General features: G+C 35.8%; 1 protein-coding gene across 3 annotated transcripts in view; it reads left to right on the top strand.

Moving 5' to 3' along the window:
- The first annotated feature begins 216 nt into the window (after positions 1–216).
- LOC149806315 (nuclear receptor subfamily 1 group D member 2-like) overlaps positions 217–15,127 on the top strand; it is a 41,044-nt gene continuing 26,133 nt past the window's right edge. Inside the window, exons 1-2 of one of the 3 annotated variants that reach the window (XM_089951500.1) lie at positions 217–980; positions 13,924–14,080. In XM_089951500.1, coding sequence (XP_089807626.1) covers positions 804–980; positions 13,924–14,080 — 334 coding nt within the window. In that variant the 5' untranslated portion in view covers positions 217–803. Of the gene's footprint in view, positions 981–7,010; positions 7,250–12,676; positions 12,754–13,923; positions 14,081–15,127 lie in introns of those variants that run through there. The other 2 variants (XM_089951507.1, XM_089951510.1) reach the window with 2 other exon arrangements.

The raw sequence follows: 15,127 nt of genomic DNA on the forward strand, positions 1-15,127 counted from the left end.
CAGCGTAATCCCTTAACAGGCATTCCCCAGCGGGAAAACTAAAACAACAAACAAATAAATAACAACAACAAAACCGACTAAAGACCAGTCTGAGAACTGCACATCTGTTGACTGTAAGTGTGTCGACTAGATGTAAACTGTAAACTTTCGAATTACGAACTAGTTTATTCCAGTCAGTTTCAATGATCATTGAACCCGGTGAATTCCCTTGAGGTGTCAGTGAGTCAGTTATGTCTACGTAGTACACATAACTTACAGTGTTGCTGTAAGGTCAACAAATAGGACAGTTCGCTAGAGCACGGTACTCCTACTCAGGCGTGCGCCGACACACGTAAATATATATATGCGTGTATAATCAAACCTTGTGTATTACGCTATTTACAACTTATGGAATATACAACAAAAAATGGAAGATATGTGGGATAATCTGGTAGCGTTGCCCACTTCGTGGCATCAACCGGACATCCGTGTTAGAATGCAGAACAACGGGTCTGGTCGTAAATGAGTAAATGATAACAAAGCCGATACCGGTAGAGTTCCATAAAGTAGGACACCTGGATTTCGACCGTGTTTAACCTAGCGACAACCTTACCTGTACGTCAGTGTATATTGAAATCTGTCTGACTAATACTTAGACCTACAAACCTCTGATAATACTCATTATGTCATGTACATACTTTACCACAATGAGGAAGGAGTACGGTCTAACAGTTTAGTGTTGTTCATGAACGAAATGTGAGATATACTTAAATAATATCTTGCTGATTTTGTTAACTCGAAAAGAACAAAAGTTAGCTTTTGAAATGGAGGAGGATAGTGAGATGACCTTACCCAAGTCGTGTGGACCTTCAGTCCCATCGGATTGCGAAAAAAGTGCGGATCGTTCCACGGGACTACCCCCCATGCTACCTCCATGTCGGGTATGTGGGGACAAGGCATCGGGGTTGCACTATGGAGCCAATACGTGTGAAGCATGCAAGGTACTAATGTAATCTATCTATCTATCTATCTATCTATCTGTCTGCCAGTCTGTCTAATTTCCTCGGCATGAAATAGTCAATAATGTGTTAAAAGTACGGTTTAAACCAACTAAATAAAACTATCTCTCCATTTGCTTCTCAGGTTTTTCCTTTAGTCAGTTTCGTTGTTATGTACACCCCAAGTTCTCACATTGCATATACTAGTTACCTCCTTCATTTCATCGCTTCATGGATTAACAGTGAAATCATGCATATATGACATACAAATAACGAAGCAGATAATATTCTCTCCACATTCTCTAGTTTTCTTTGAAATAACGTTTGCCATAAATTTACTTTATCTGTTCATCTGTGTGCGTGTTTGTGTGTGAGGCAAACTTATTGACAACACACAGCTATCTGTTCATCTGTGCGCGTGTTTGTGTGTGAGTCAAACTTATTGACAACACACAGCTATCTGTTCATCTGTGTCAGGCAAACTTTTTGACAACACACAGCATGTACGGCTGTGTATTTTCATTTCTATACTTATGATTTTAATTGTTTGTTTGTTTTGTGGATACCTTTGAAGTAGGGGTCAAAAGGTCCCAAACATCCTTAAGGTACTTTAAAACTTGTTTTCTACTGCACTCTAATTGTGCCTATGACAAACATGATGTGTGTGTGTGTGTGTGTGTGTGTGTGTATATATATATATATATATATATATATATATATATACACACACACACACACGAGTCCAATGCTCGGCTAGCGTGGGTACGTGCGAAAGCCTGCGATATATATATATATATATATATATATATATATATATATATATATATATATATATATTCTTTCCAATGTATAACATACGCATGAAGTTTTCTGCGTAAGATGAACGTTAAATGGATAGAGCTATCACTGGTACGTATCTCTCTCTCTCTCTCTCTCTCTCTCTCTGTTCCTGTCGCCATTTATTTTGTTTGGCAAAGACATTTTTCATGTATTGATATTTTTTGTTGTTGCTAATTGAATATATAATTCCAGTATCCCCAGACATGTAATCCCTCAGTAGTGGATTAATTTAGACTTTTACAAAACTAGTAATAAATTTAAAAAATCATGGTATTCATTTCAGATCTACTTGTTTCTTTTGTTCCAGAAACTGTGTTAACGTTCTGTATGATTTATTTGCTCCAAACAATTTTGTAAATATATTTATCATAAAAATATTTTATGTCCGGTTTATACAGATACGTCAGGTCTCCTAAATATTTCAAAATGGACATAGTTTCAAGCTCGACAGTAATGATGTGCATGTAACAGAAATTTCGCACAAAGAAAGAAAGTAAAGAACATGTATGTGGAGTCCGATTGGTGGAGTCCGATCTGACATTTAAAAAACAAATGTGAGACTCAACACATTCATCTTTTTCCGTTACCAAAACCGATGCTAATACAAATCATTTTCGTTGGCGAAATCAGTTATCTCATATTAAGGCCCGCGGTATCATTTAATGTGTATTCGTTTTGAAAGTACGTTAATCCTTTACTGAATTATTTCTTTCTTTAACTTCCCATTTCATATACTTCGTACAAAATTCGTTCTGATAAAAAGTATCTTTTAACAACAGATTCGTGTACCAATTTTCGATAGCGTGTCAATGAATAATGACGGTTTATATTCCTAATTGTATTATCATCCCTATTAGTTTATATATTGTTAATTGACATGGCTTTCACGATCATAATTTTCTTCACGCACGAGCTGGGGGGTGGGGGTGGGATATTCTCATAAGCACCTCTTTGGGAGGGGGCCCAAAAGTTTATTTTCTGAAATGACATGACTGCGGCATTATGCCCCAGTGCCAGACATCACTATAAACTGCCACAATGCATACATCTTAGCGATATGACTGTTAAAGCTAAGTTAAAAATCCAAATCTCTCTCTCTCTCTCTCTGTCTCTCTCTTTTCTCTTAGCAAAACTTGCATATTTAGTATGAATTGATGCCTATAATTACGTAAAGCTATGTCGCAAAACATCTATATTTAGTATGAATTGATGCCTATAATTACATAAAGCTATGTAGCAAAACATGCATATTTAGTATGAATTGATGCCTATAATTACGTAAAGCTATGTCGTAAAACATGCATATTTAGTATGAATTGATGCCTATAATTACGTGAAGCTATGTCGCAAAACATGCATATTTAGTATGAATTGATGCCTATATTCACGTAAAGCTATGTAGCAAAAACATGCTTATTTAGTATGAATTGATGCCTATAATTACTTAAAGCTATGTCGCAAAACATGCATATTTAGTATGAATTGATGCCTATAATTACGTAAAGCTATGTAGCAAAACATGTATATTTAGTATGAATTGATGCCTATAATTACGTTAAGCTATGTCGCAAAACATGCATATTTAGTATGAATTGATGCCTATAATTACGTAAAGCTATGTCGCAAAACATGCATATTTAGTATGAATTGATGCCTATAATTACGTAAAGCTCTGTCGCAAAACATGCATATTTAGTATGAATTGATGCCTATAATTACGTAAAGCTATGCAGCAAAACATGTATATTTAGTATGAATTGAGAAAGCAAGTTATGTTATTTGACCTCATTCTAAATTAGAAGTTTTAATAATAATTTGTGTTAATCTTTTTTTCAACACTGAACATTTGTTTACATATTTACGTTCACGATATATTTTTTGTTGTAGGCGATAAGCATTAAATGCTTAGGTGTAAATAAATAAACCGATTTTGAATGAAAATTATTATCATATCCTTATAAACAGTGTAATCATCATGTACATCAGTGGACTATTATCGAATACAGTAAGAGGACTAGTATGCAATTCGGTAAGGGGCCATCCATTTAGTACGTACGCACAAATCTATCAAAGCTTGACCTCTCCTCCCCCCATACACGTTCGTACTTTTTTTTTACAACTCCCACCTGCGTACGTACGCTTGACGCCCCCCCCCCCTTCATAGAACAGCCTTTATTTAACCCATGCAGAAACGATAAAGGATTAATATATAAAAGTGTTTAATAAAACAGTCCACCGACGTTGAATGCCTGGCTGCATCAAAGAAATAAGCTGCGTAACTTTAAAAAGTTTGTCTAGTGTCCGCTAAAATTCAAACGCCGACTGCAGTCGAACAGGTTACGTATAAAACAAATTATTATCGAATTTCTGAAGAGTCCGTTTTAAAAGTCAATATAGTCTGGAAGGATGAATAGCGGTTTTGAGTCTTTTACGTATTTTAATGCTATTCGGGAAATATGGATTGCGTCTAACTTTTGGGAACGGATTTAATATTTATTCTTTAATATTTTCCTTTCCTACCAAGTTGGAATGCAGGATTAAGTTTTATTACAAAAATGTTTGTGTAACCTCCCTCCCCCATCTGCATCTGTCCGCTTGGGTTATTTTATTCTCATATCTCCCACGCATTAGAAAAATGTCAACCCGGCTATTAAGCAATATTACTCACAGCCTTCATCCTTGTGTGCGAGAGAATTTTTATTTGAAATTCCAAGTAGTTGGATTATCACAGAAACGTAAACTTGTTTCGTTTGCAGACAGGTTGTTTGCACTTTAAAATCCTCAAGGTGGATATAATCAAAAAATTAACCGATTTAGTCAGTGCACCAGTGTGGATGCAAAATATGACTCATTTTTGTGCCAAATTAAATAGGACAGTCCAAAGGTAGGACTGAGTTTCATGCTGCATTCTTAACATGGCATTTTCAGTGTTGGAACTGAACTATCCGATTCCATTTGAGCAATATTAAACATAAAGTTTAGAGGGTCATTTTAGAGACCGGTGCGTGAATGTATTCATTTCTGCAGCAAATATTCACATTTGTAGCACTGTCGTTGTTGAGTCAGCGATATTTTTTTCTTTAAGTTTCTTGTCCACGACAAACCGACCCCACTTTCATTTGTAAAAAAAAAGTAGACTGTCTCCATGGATTTATGTTTAATTTTGTTTGGGTTAGGGGGTCAACAGACATCCATGCAACTGACCACCATTACTTCTAGTATATTTAGTACCACAATATAGCACGGTACATACAGAGAAACGTACCACGGTATACCACAGTCATATTAGAAACCAACAATTTCATTTCTTTGTATGGACTTGTTTTTTTTTTTATATCCGTCTAATATAGCTGGAAGATATCTTTCTCTGATTTATAGCAAAATGACACCGTATTAGATCCATTATATTACTTGAGAAAAAAAAGTATCTTGAGATAAACGAATAAAAAATATCTCAGCTCGGAAGAAAATCTCATCTCCCTAAATATACGTATTCACTATGGTAGATTACCTTGCGGTGTTTATGTTAATTGTTATGGAAGTTGTCTAAAGTGGGATAGTGAAGCTTTCACTATACCTGTCACCTTGTAAAAAATGTTGTATTGACATACAGAGATCGTTAATACATTTAGTAAGTGTTGACACTGAAGCATGCAGTTTAATCTTGACACTACTGTTATAATAGGCTGGGAAACTTCGAGTGGGAAGGCAAAAAACACATGGGGAAGACTTTGAGCATAAAACAAAGTGACTCGGGAAGCGAGGGAATATTTAGTGGAATAGAGGCATTACGTAAAATTCAAACAGGAAACAAACTGCTGTAGTTAAAATGATTATCTGTCTTCTAAAGGAATAAATATCCATAACACATTAACATACACAAGTAAATAACTAAAGAATGGAAGTTTTACTTATTTTTTTAAGCGGAAACTTGTACAAATGTTCGTTTTTGGCCTGATTACATGTCTGATCTTCATATTCGGGCGCCATATTGACATACATGACACGTGTCAAATATGTATTTAAAGGTTCAGAAATATAATTATATTTGTAATATTCAAACAAGTTTACTTTTGGAAATTTTTATATTATGAAACATTAAAACATGTTATTAATATCATTGATGGAACTTAGACTTCTTTCAATTCTGTTGTTACAAAATCTCTCTCTCTCTCTCTCTCTCTCTGCACCAAGTCATAGTTTTTGTCACATGAGAATACGCTTTCATTTTTGCTTCATTTACACCATTGGCTATATTATGTTACCAGATCTTATTTTAACAGATTTTCTTTTATGTGTAACCTAATTTAATTTTTATGACCCTTGAAAACGGCAATTATTTTGTCTGTTATATTTAAAGGAAAGTATGAATGCGTACCGCATTGTTCAGTCATCAAATCATGGAATATAAAACATTATCCAATTTTCTTTACGGTGAATGCGTACCGCTGTGTTGAATCATTACATCACGGATTATAAATATTACCGTCTTCGTTTTCTTCTTAGATTGCATGTGAAGTCTTTCACAGAACTGTGTACATTTGTTTACTGTACTTCTGTGTCGTCAGCACTAAATTTAGTCTACGCTGTAACCAACCGTATGTACTCACTTATAACAGGCTACAAACGGCAAACTGCAAAGATCCAGTTCTGCCGTCGCTTAATACGCCGGCAGATCTGGTTATGTGCAGTTTGTTAGGAGCACGCAGTAGAACAAAGAGGACAGATCATGATCTGCAGGCGCGTTATGCTACGTGAAGTCTGGATCTTTGGTGTTTGCATTTTGACTACACGTATTAACGAGTGCAGAGGGCACTTTCACTTTTGTTATTCTTTCGCAATAACTTCATGTTAAGCGAGTCATATTCTATATATTGTATAATATAAATGTCTCGCTCACCTAAATCACACATTTTAAAAAAAAACACCACCTTATAGTAATACTATCTTTTTGCATGCGAGTATAACAACGATGGGAACCATAAGGGGTCTTACACCTCGAGACGGTGTTTATGATTATCTTGTGTCATTTGTATAAACGCTTTTTGTGTGTGTGATCACTATCGTCTTCCCTATGTCACGTGTGAAACGGCTCTTTTGTGTTTGGGCAGAATATTTCATTACGTACGTCCACGTGTCTGTACATCGACCATCTGTCAGTTCTTCCATGTAAGTTGGACTTTGTTTTGACCCGTAGTCTCTCAGTCATATATACCGGGCCAAGATATCTGTATTTTTTGGTACGATGTTTCACGAGGGCGAGTCGAAGACAACGTACGTAGGTTTCAGATTATGATAGAAGGGATGAGGGTGGAGCGGTAAGACGTGACCTTCACCCGTTGATTAATATATTGACTTGCTTTGTTCTCAAACACGAGATGATGATGTTTTCGGATTCAGGACGCACTCCCAGCATAGTTGGATGGTTGGAGGTCAGTAGGTCACGTACATGTATATTAAAGTGCCAAAAATATTTGCTTCCATCATATTTTTATTTTTGTAATGCCTTTTATTGTTATATGTTTCTGCATGTGCACCATCCTTTCCTGGGTATCGTCTGCAACCATGGAGGTTGTTTGAATAAAAAATAAAGTGCTTGTGGATTTTGTTTCCTTGTGTTATTAGGAAGTGGTGGCGGTGCGAATTTATTGAGCGTTTGTACAGTGGCATTATCCACAATGATTCATCTGAGAGAAATGGTGTGGAAAATGATTTGAACGCCGTAGCACTCTGTCCATCGCAAATTAATGTGATCTGCAAAGAACTTGTACTATATTATCTTCGGACTGTTTCAAGTTAGTACTCCATGATAATGGCACAGTGGTAATTTTTAAGTACTCACTGATAACAGCTTAATGCAGAGGTGGGCAAACTACGGCCCGCGGGCCGCATGCGGCCCGCCAAGGGTTTTTATGCGGCCTAGGAACAAGTCATCATTCGCACTGACTCTGTTTATCAAATACATGTGCTTCTTTTGAAGTTTAAATTTAAGTTTTCAAATATTAACAACTGAAAATTAATTAGATGTTATTTAGAAAAACCTTTTGTTTTTGCTATTTCAAATATTAATTATTTTACTTAATGAACTATGCGGCACGCGACAAGGTGTAAATTTGTGTAAGATGCACTTGCACTGGAAAGTTTGCCCACCTCTGGCTTAGTGGTAATTTTTCAGTACTCCATGATAATGGCTCAGTGGTAATTTTTCAGGACTCCGTGATAATGGATCAGTGGTAATTTTTCAGGACTCCATGATAATGGCACAGTGGACACTTTTCAGTACTCCATGATAATGGCACAGTGGTAAATTTAAGTACTCCATGATCATGGCTTAATGGTAATTTTTCAGTACTTCATGATAATGGCTCAGTGGTGTTTTTTTTAATACTCCATGATAATGGCTCATTGGTAATTTTTCAGTACTCCATGATAATGGCTCAGTGGTGATTTTTCAGTACTCCATGATAATGGCTTAGTGGTAATTTTTCAGTACTCAACGATAATGGCTCAATGGTAATTGTTCAGTACTCCATGCTAATGGTTCATTGGTGATTTTTCAGTACTCCGTGATAATGGTTCATTTGTGATTTTTCACTACTCCTTGATAATGGCACAGTGGTAATTTTTAAGCACTCCATGATAATGGCTTAGTGCTAATTTTTCAGTACTCAATGATAATGGCTCAATGATAATTGTTCAGTACTCCATGATAATGGTTCATTGGTGATTTTTCAGTACTCCATGATAATGGCTGAATGGTAATTTTTAAGTACTCCATGATAATGGCTTAGTGCTAATTTTCAGTAATCAATGATAATGGCTCAATGATAATTGTTCAGTACTGTATGATAATGGTTCATTGGTAATTTTCAGTACTCCGTGATAATGGCACAGTGGTAATTTTTAAGTACTCCATGATAATGGCATAGTGCTAATTTTTCAGTACTCCGTGATAATGGTTCATTGGTAAATGTTCAGTACTCCGTGATAATGGTTCATTGGTGATCTTTCAGTACTCCATGATAATGGCTGAGTGGTATTTTTAAGTACTCAATGATAATGGCTGAGTGGCAATTTTTCAGTACTCCATGATAATGGTTGAGTGGTAATTTTTCAGTACTCCATGATAATGGCTGAGTGGTGATTTTTCAGTACTCCATGATAATGGCTGAGTGGTGATTTTTCAGTACTCCATGATAATAGCACAGTGGTAATTTTTAAGTACTTCATGATAATGGCTTAGTGGTAAGTTTAAGTACTCCATGATAATGGTTCATTGGTGATTGTTCAGTACTCCATGATAATGGCTAATTGGTGATTGTTCAGTACTCCGTGATAATGGTTAATTGGTGATTTTTCAGTACTCCATGATAATGGTTAATTGGTGATTTTTCAGTACTCCATGATAATGGCTTAGTGGTACTATTTCAGTACTCAATGATAATGGCTCAATGATAATTGTTCAGTACTCCATGATAATGGTTCATTTGTGATTTTCAGTACTCCATGATAATGGCTGAGTGGTAACGTTTTAAGTACTCCATGATAATGGCTTAGTGCTAATTTTTCAGTAGTCAATGATAATTGTTCAGTACTCCATGATAATGGCTTAGTGCTAATTTTTCAGTACTCCGTGATAATGGTTCATTGGTAATTGTTCAGTACTCCATGATAATGGTTCATTGGTGATTTTTCAGTACTCCATGATAATGGCTGAGTGGTAATTTTTAAGTACTCAATGATAATGGCTGAGTGGTAATTTTTCAGTACTCCATGATAATGGCTGAGTGGTGATTTTTGAGTACTCCATGATAATGGCACAGTGGTAATTGCTAAGTACTCCTTGATAATTGTTCATTGGTGATTGTTCAGTACTCCATGATAATGGTTAATTGGTGATTGTTCAGTACTCCGTGATAATGGTTTATTGGTCATTTTTCAGTACTCCATGATAATGGTTAATTGGTGATTTTTCAGTACTCCGTGATAATGGTTCATTGGTGATTTTTCAGTACTCCATGATAATGGTTCATTGGTGACTTTTCAGTACTTCATGCTAATGGTTCATTGGTGATTTTTCAGTACTTCATGCTAATGGTTCATTGGTGATTTTTCAGTACTCCATGATAATGGTTCATTGGTGATTTTTCAGTACTCCATGATAATGGCATAGTGGTACTTTTTCAGTACTCCGTTATAATGGCTCAGTGGTAATTGTTCAGTACTCCATGATAATAGCTTAGTGGTATTTTTTCAGTACTCCATGATAATGGCATAGTGGTACTTTTTAGTACTCAATGATAATGGCTCAGTGGTAATTGTTCAGTACTCCATGATAATGGTACAGTGGTAATTTTTCAGTACTCCGTGATAATGGCTGAGTGGTAATTTTTAAGAAATTTTTTATCACTCTGAAGTGTAAACTTAGAATGTAAAACAACACCACGGCATGACAGTTGAGCTTGAATCTCTCTCTCTCTCTCCATAAAACTGGACTGTATATTCATTCCATCTGGTCTGCATGGTTTCATGTATGTATTGGAAGGGGAAAAGTTGGTAAACTTGTATCCAGTATTCTGATCTTGTACGCTAGTTCTATTAAATTCTATTATTGATTTGTATAATGATACTGTTATTGATTTATATATTATTACTGTGTTTTCTTTATTTGTCTGTATGTATTAACACCACTGACAGCAATAAATTATGTTAATCGGAGGAATTAAAAACTTGCAGCCTCAAAATTCGGATTTAAGGTCTACGTCTTGGACATTTAGTTTGCATTTCTTCGTCTAGGAGCCCCCCTCCCCCCCCCATAAATAAACGTGAATGAACCGGAACTTTTCATGGAGTAAGTTTTTAAAAAGAAAATGTATGAAGTTAAATGTTTAAAATTATGCTCTGGAAACGCTTAAAATGTAGACATCCTTGCCCCCACGATATTTTGGGATCCGTTATTTAGTCGTGTTTAGTATGAGGAGTAACAAATTATCACACTGGATAAGCATTAACAAATTATCACACTAGATAAGCATTAACAATTTATACACAGGTATATAAAGTGCTCTTGGCCTTTATTTGTTATTTTCTTTTTCTTAAATGTAGAAAAATAGGATTATTGCATTACATTAACTTTCTGTTTTGTTTAACAAGCCTTGCAGACATAGACATATTCGAATCTTAAAGCTAAAATAATAAATAGCACTTTCAGATGTACATAATTAGAGGAGATGACTCCTGTCCTGTCTTTTTCATGGCACTTGGCGTTCTGTTGCAGTCTGTCTCTAGTGGCTTCTAAATCTAAATCTAGGGTAGCATGATAGGACTGACGTTGACTGGTCAATCAGTCTGACGAAAATCAGGTCTCCACTGTCCTACGTGAAAATCTTATAGCGACCGCTTAAGGACTCACGGTTACTAATTCAGTTCCCATAGTAAACCAATGCAAACACCATGATATTAAAACTTCAATAACTTAAAATTTTTAACTGCTCGTGATCAAACCTATATTTATCAGTATAGATGAAACCTGGATGTCAGCTTCTGTGTTGAGGAAAGGGTATATGCCACATCATTTTCTGGACCTGCATGTGTTTGAAATATGTGCTTTCAATTACGCACCAGAGAGTCAGGTGCTAATTTTAGTAATGAGTGTTCCAAACTCAAGACTGTTAAGGGACCGAAATTCCTTCAATAAAACAATATCTCTATAAAAAAGTTCACTTACAACTAGGATAAGCTCTCTAAAGATTCTTTTTCCTACACCATAACTTACATTATTTACCAATCCTGGTCAGCCTAACCCATATATAATCTATTTTATGTTCACCATTTCCAGGCTGGTTCCCATTTTTCATACCATTAGTACCGTGTGTACTTAGGAGTCATGCTTTGGTTAGCCATGCTATTACCATAATAGCCAATTGTATCCGTCAGTCGGACCAAGTATTATATATTCGCTCATAAATGGTTTAGGTTTTGGTCTGAGCGTCATTCAGTCTTCATACAGTTAACTTCATTCAACCCATTGGTCGAACTTTAGACCAATAGATTCCGCTGATCAAATTACACACCCACTCCCTCCCTCCTCTCTCTCTCTCTCTCTGCGACATATATATATATATATATATATATGAAAAAATTATACGAGTGGTATTTATATCATTGATATATACTGTACATATATTTTAGTTATATTACATACAAATACATATATTTGCCCTTTGAACGTAGTTAATATTTACTACATGCAGCTGTTTATTGACCAAGTGTATATGTGTGTGATTTGGATTTTCAGCGTAGCTTTAAAAAAATTTCAGTCCTATCGCTATGATGTCTGCAGTGTGACAGTTAATAGTGATGTCTAGCACTGGGGCATCATGACGCAGACATGTAGCATGATGTCCCACCTAGTCACATTATTCTGACACCAGACCGACCAGTCCTAACACTAACCTCTTAATGATATAAGCGAGGAAGATGTTAGTACCATTTTTGTAAGTCTTTGGTATGACTCGGCCGGGGATCGAACCCACCACCCCCGTATCCAAGGCGGATGCTCAAACCACTAGGCCACCGGAGTGGTGTATTGACCAAGTGAATAAACTCCTCATATCCCTGAGTGTGTCCGCAACAAAATGTAGTTCTATGCCTTTTGTGGCTATTCACAATCACCTTTGCATATTGATAAGTTTATTGTTTTCTTTTAGTTTCTATTTTTCTTCACATCGATTAAATCAATATAATACACACTTATAATTTAAACATGAAAGATGGTTTTAATAATAAAAGTAGCGCACTACGAACACTTTGTTAGCAGCGCACTACAAACACTTTGTTAGATACGACATTCATTGGAACGCAAAGCCATTCCACATACTGGCTCGTGGAAATGAATGTGGAATAGAAACTAAGCGAAATGACGAACCAACAAGAGGTAATTAAAATAGTTTAACATATTTACAGTTGATCTAAGTCATTATTCTGCTTTAGTAACAGTACCACCGACCATAAACTCTCTCTCTCTCTCTCTCTCTCTCTCTCTCTCTCTCTCATCCTTTGGTTGGTTTGACTTAACTTTTTACCATCATTCACAAGTCCAGAGATATCATGGGATAATACAAACGAAGATCCTGTACGTTCGTCATTTCATAGATTTTAACCCCTATGTTGCCACGACGTGTGTGTGTGTGTGTGTGTGTGAGAGAGAGAGAGAGAGAGAGAGAGAGAGATTTTCATATTTAATTAGTGATAATGGATTTTTAGAACATTATAGTTTGTAACTGTATGTTTAAGAAAAAACAACAAAAACAAAGCATCTAATACATCACAGTATGTGTACCATGTAACCGAGGAATTTATTGTATAATGCCGACATGATTGCAACTTTGTATCATTGATAAACACTATATTTGAAGCATGTAATACCCTTTATTGAAACAGCTTTCGTAACGCTCGTCAATCTGTAAACGTTTTGGGACGCATTGTGTCTATATACTGTAGACTTGTATAATTTGTATATGATTAATTCATGTATATTACAAGAAGCTAATTTTTTTTAAAAACTCATTTTACTGTCGCTTGTAATAAAAGACTGTGAACTCATGTGCTGTGTAAAAGCTCTTAGTGATTTATAGAAAGAAAACATGGCATGTTGATAAACATTGTAATATCCTTTCGAAGACTAAAATAGCTTACCATATGTACTCCTTACAAGTCAAGTCCATCTGCTGACTACAACACAGACCTATATCTGCCGTTGCATAGTGCGCGAGATCCCAGTCAATGCAGTTTTCAAGGAGTAATCAGCAGAACGAACGACATAGACCATAATCTGCCAGCGCATTACGCGACGGTAGATTGGGGCCTCAGTTATTTGCAGTGGGACTTGGCTTAAAATGCGAGTATATACGGTGTTTATGTGGACGGTGTGCATATGGAGCTTTTTGTGATATAGAACGGAACACATTTATTGTTGCCTTGTCAGCAAGTATGCAGCGTAGTTTAATAAGAGATTTAATACAGTCTGGCTTGTGTCTTAAAAAGATTGTCAGCTGGTTTAGGACTTTTTATGGCTTCATCTTTGTTGTTATATATCTTTTTTCAGGCATTCTTTCGACGTACTTTGAAGAAAGAGACAGTCAATCTACCTTGCACGTGCACAGGCGAACCCTCTAGTGTCGACGAAAATGCACCTGCTCGAAAAATAACTTGTCCACAGTGTCGATATAAAAGATGCCTTATTGTGGGGATGAGCAAAGATGGTATTTACTGCACACACATATGTCTATGTAGTCTTTGCTTACTTTTCTGTAAAAGAAGTTACTCTTTGTATAGTTTTCTCTATTTGCCCCTTTGTTTTGGAAGAAAATTTGAAATAGCTAGTGGAATTTGAAATAACTAGTGGCATTATAATTGTATGTAAAGGTACTGGATGATTTATTAGCAGAGATTTCTTAGCGATCACAAATAGAAATGAATAGTCCATTTCATACAGGCGATTTTTCCTGGTATTATTTACGTAGATAATTCTGCTTACAATAGTTGAACTGCAGAGTGCGCAGACGCAGATATACCGTCACATAATGCGTTGACAGATTTGAGTATTTGCAGTTCGTTGGATTAGTCAAACACAGACCCAGATATACCGTCGCATAATGCGTTGACAGACTTGAGTCTTTGCAGTTCGTTGGAGTAGTCAGTTGAACAAGCAACATAGCCCATGATCTGCTATAGCTTGATGCGAAATCGAAACAACTGCGGGGGATAAAGGCAGCTAATTGCATCCGTTGCACCTTGCAGCTCAATCATTACCTTGAACAACTGAATACAGAATTAATAGCCATTAACATGGACGCCCGCAGCATATCCGAAATCATTATATATATATATATATATATATATATATATATATATATATATATATATATATATATATATATATATATATATATATATATATTTCGACAAGTTTAATCATGAAAATGAAGTTGAAACTATGTCATATGATTCTGTTCAAAACGCTTAGTAAATATTAGCTTTAGTTTCAGCCTGCTTGCTATACTAATTGCAAAAAAATCCTGACACCGTCGCCCCCACCCTCTGCAGAAAAATCATGCGGGCGCCCATGGCCATTAACGTTGATAGCGAAGACAGTTTCAGAATGAAATTACTCTCCTTTTGGATGTTAATGACATATTGTTCAATCGTGAAAATGTCTTTCGTTTTATACTTTCAAAATGTTTAAGATTCAAATACAGTAAACCTCAGAATACCATTATACATGTATTAACGTCATTCAAATACCGTAT

This window comes from Sinohyriopsis cumingii, chromosome 1 (assembly GCF_028554795.1).
Source record: "Sinohyriopsis cumingii isolate HCF-2022 chromosome 1, ASM2855479v2, whole genome shotgun sequence".
Lineage (NCBI taxonomy): Eukaryota > Metazoa > Mollusca > Bivalvia > Unionida > Unionidae > Sinohyriopsis > Sinohyriopsis cumingii.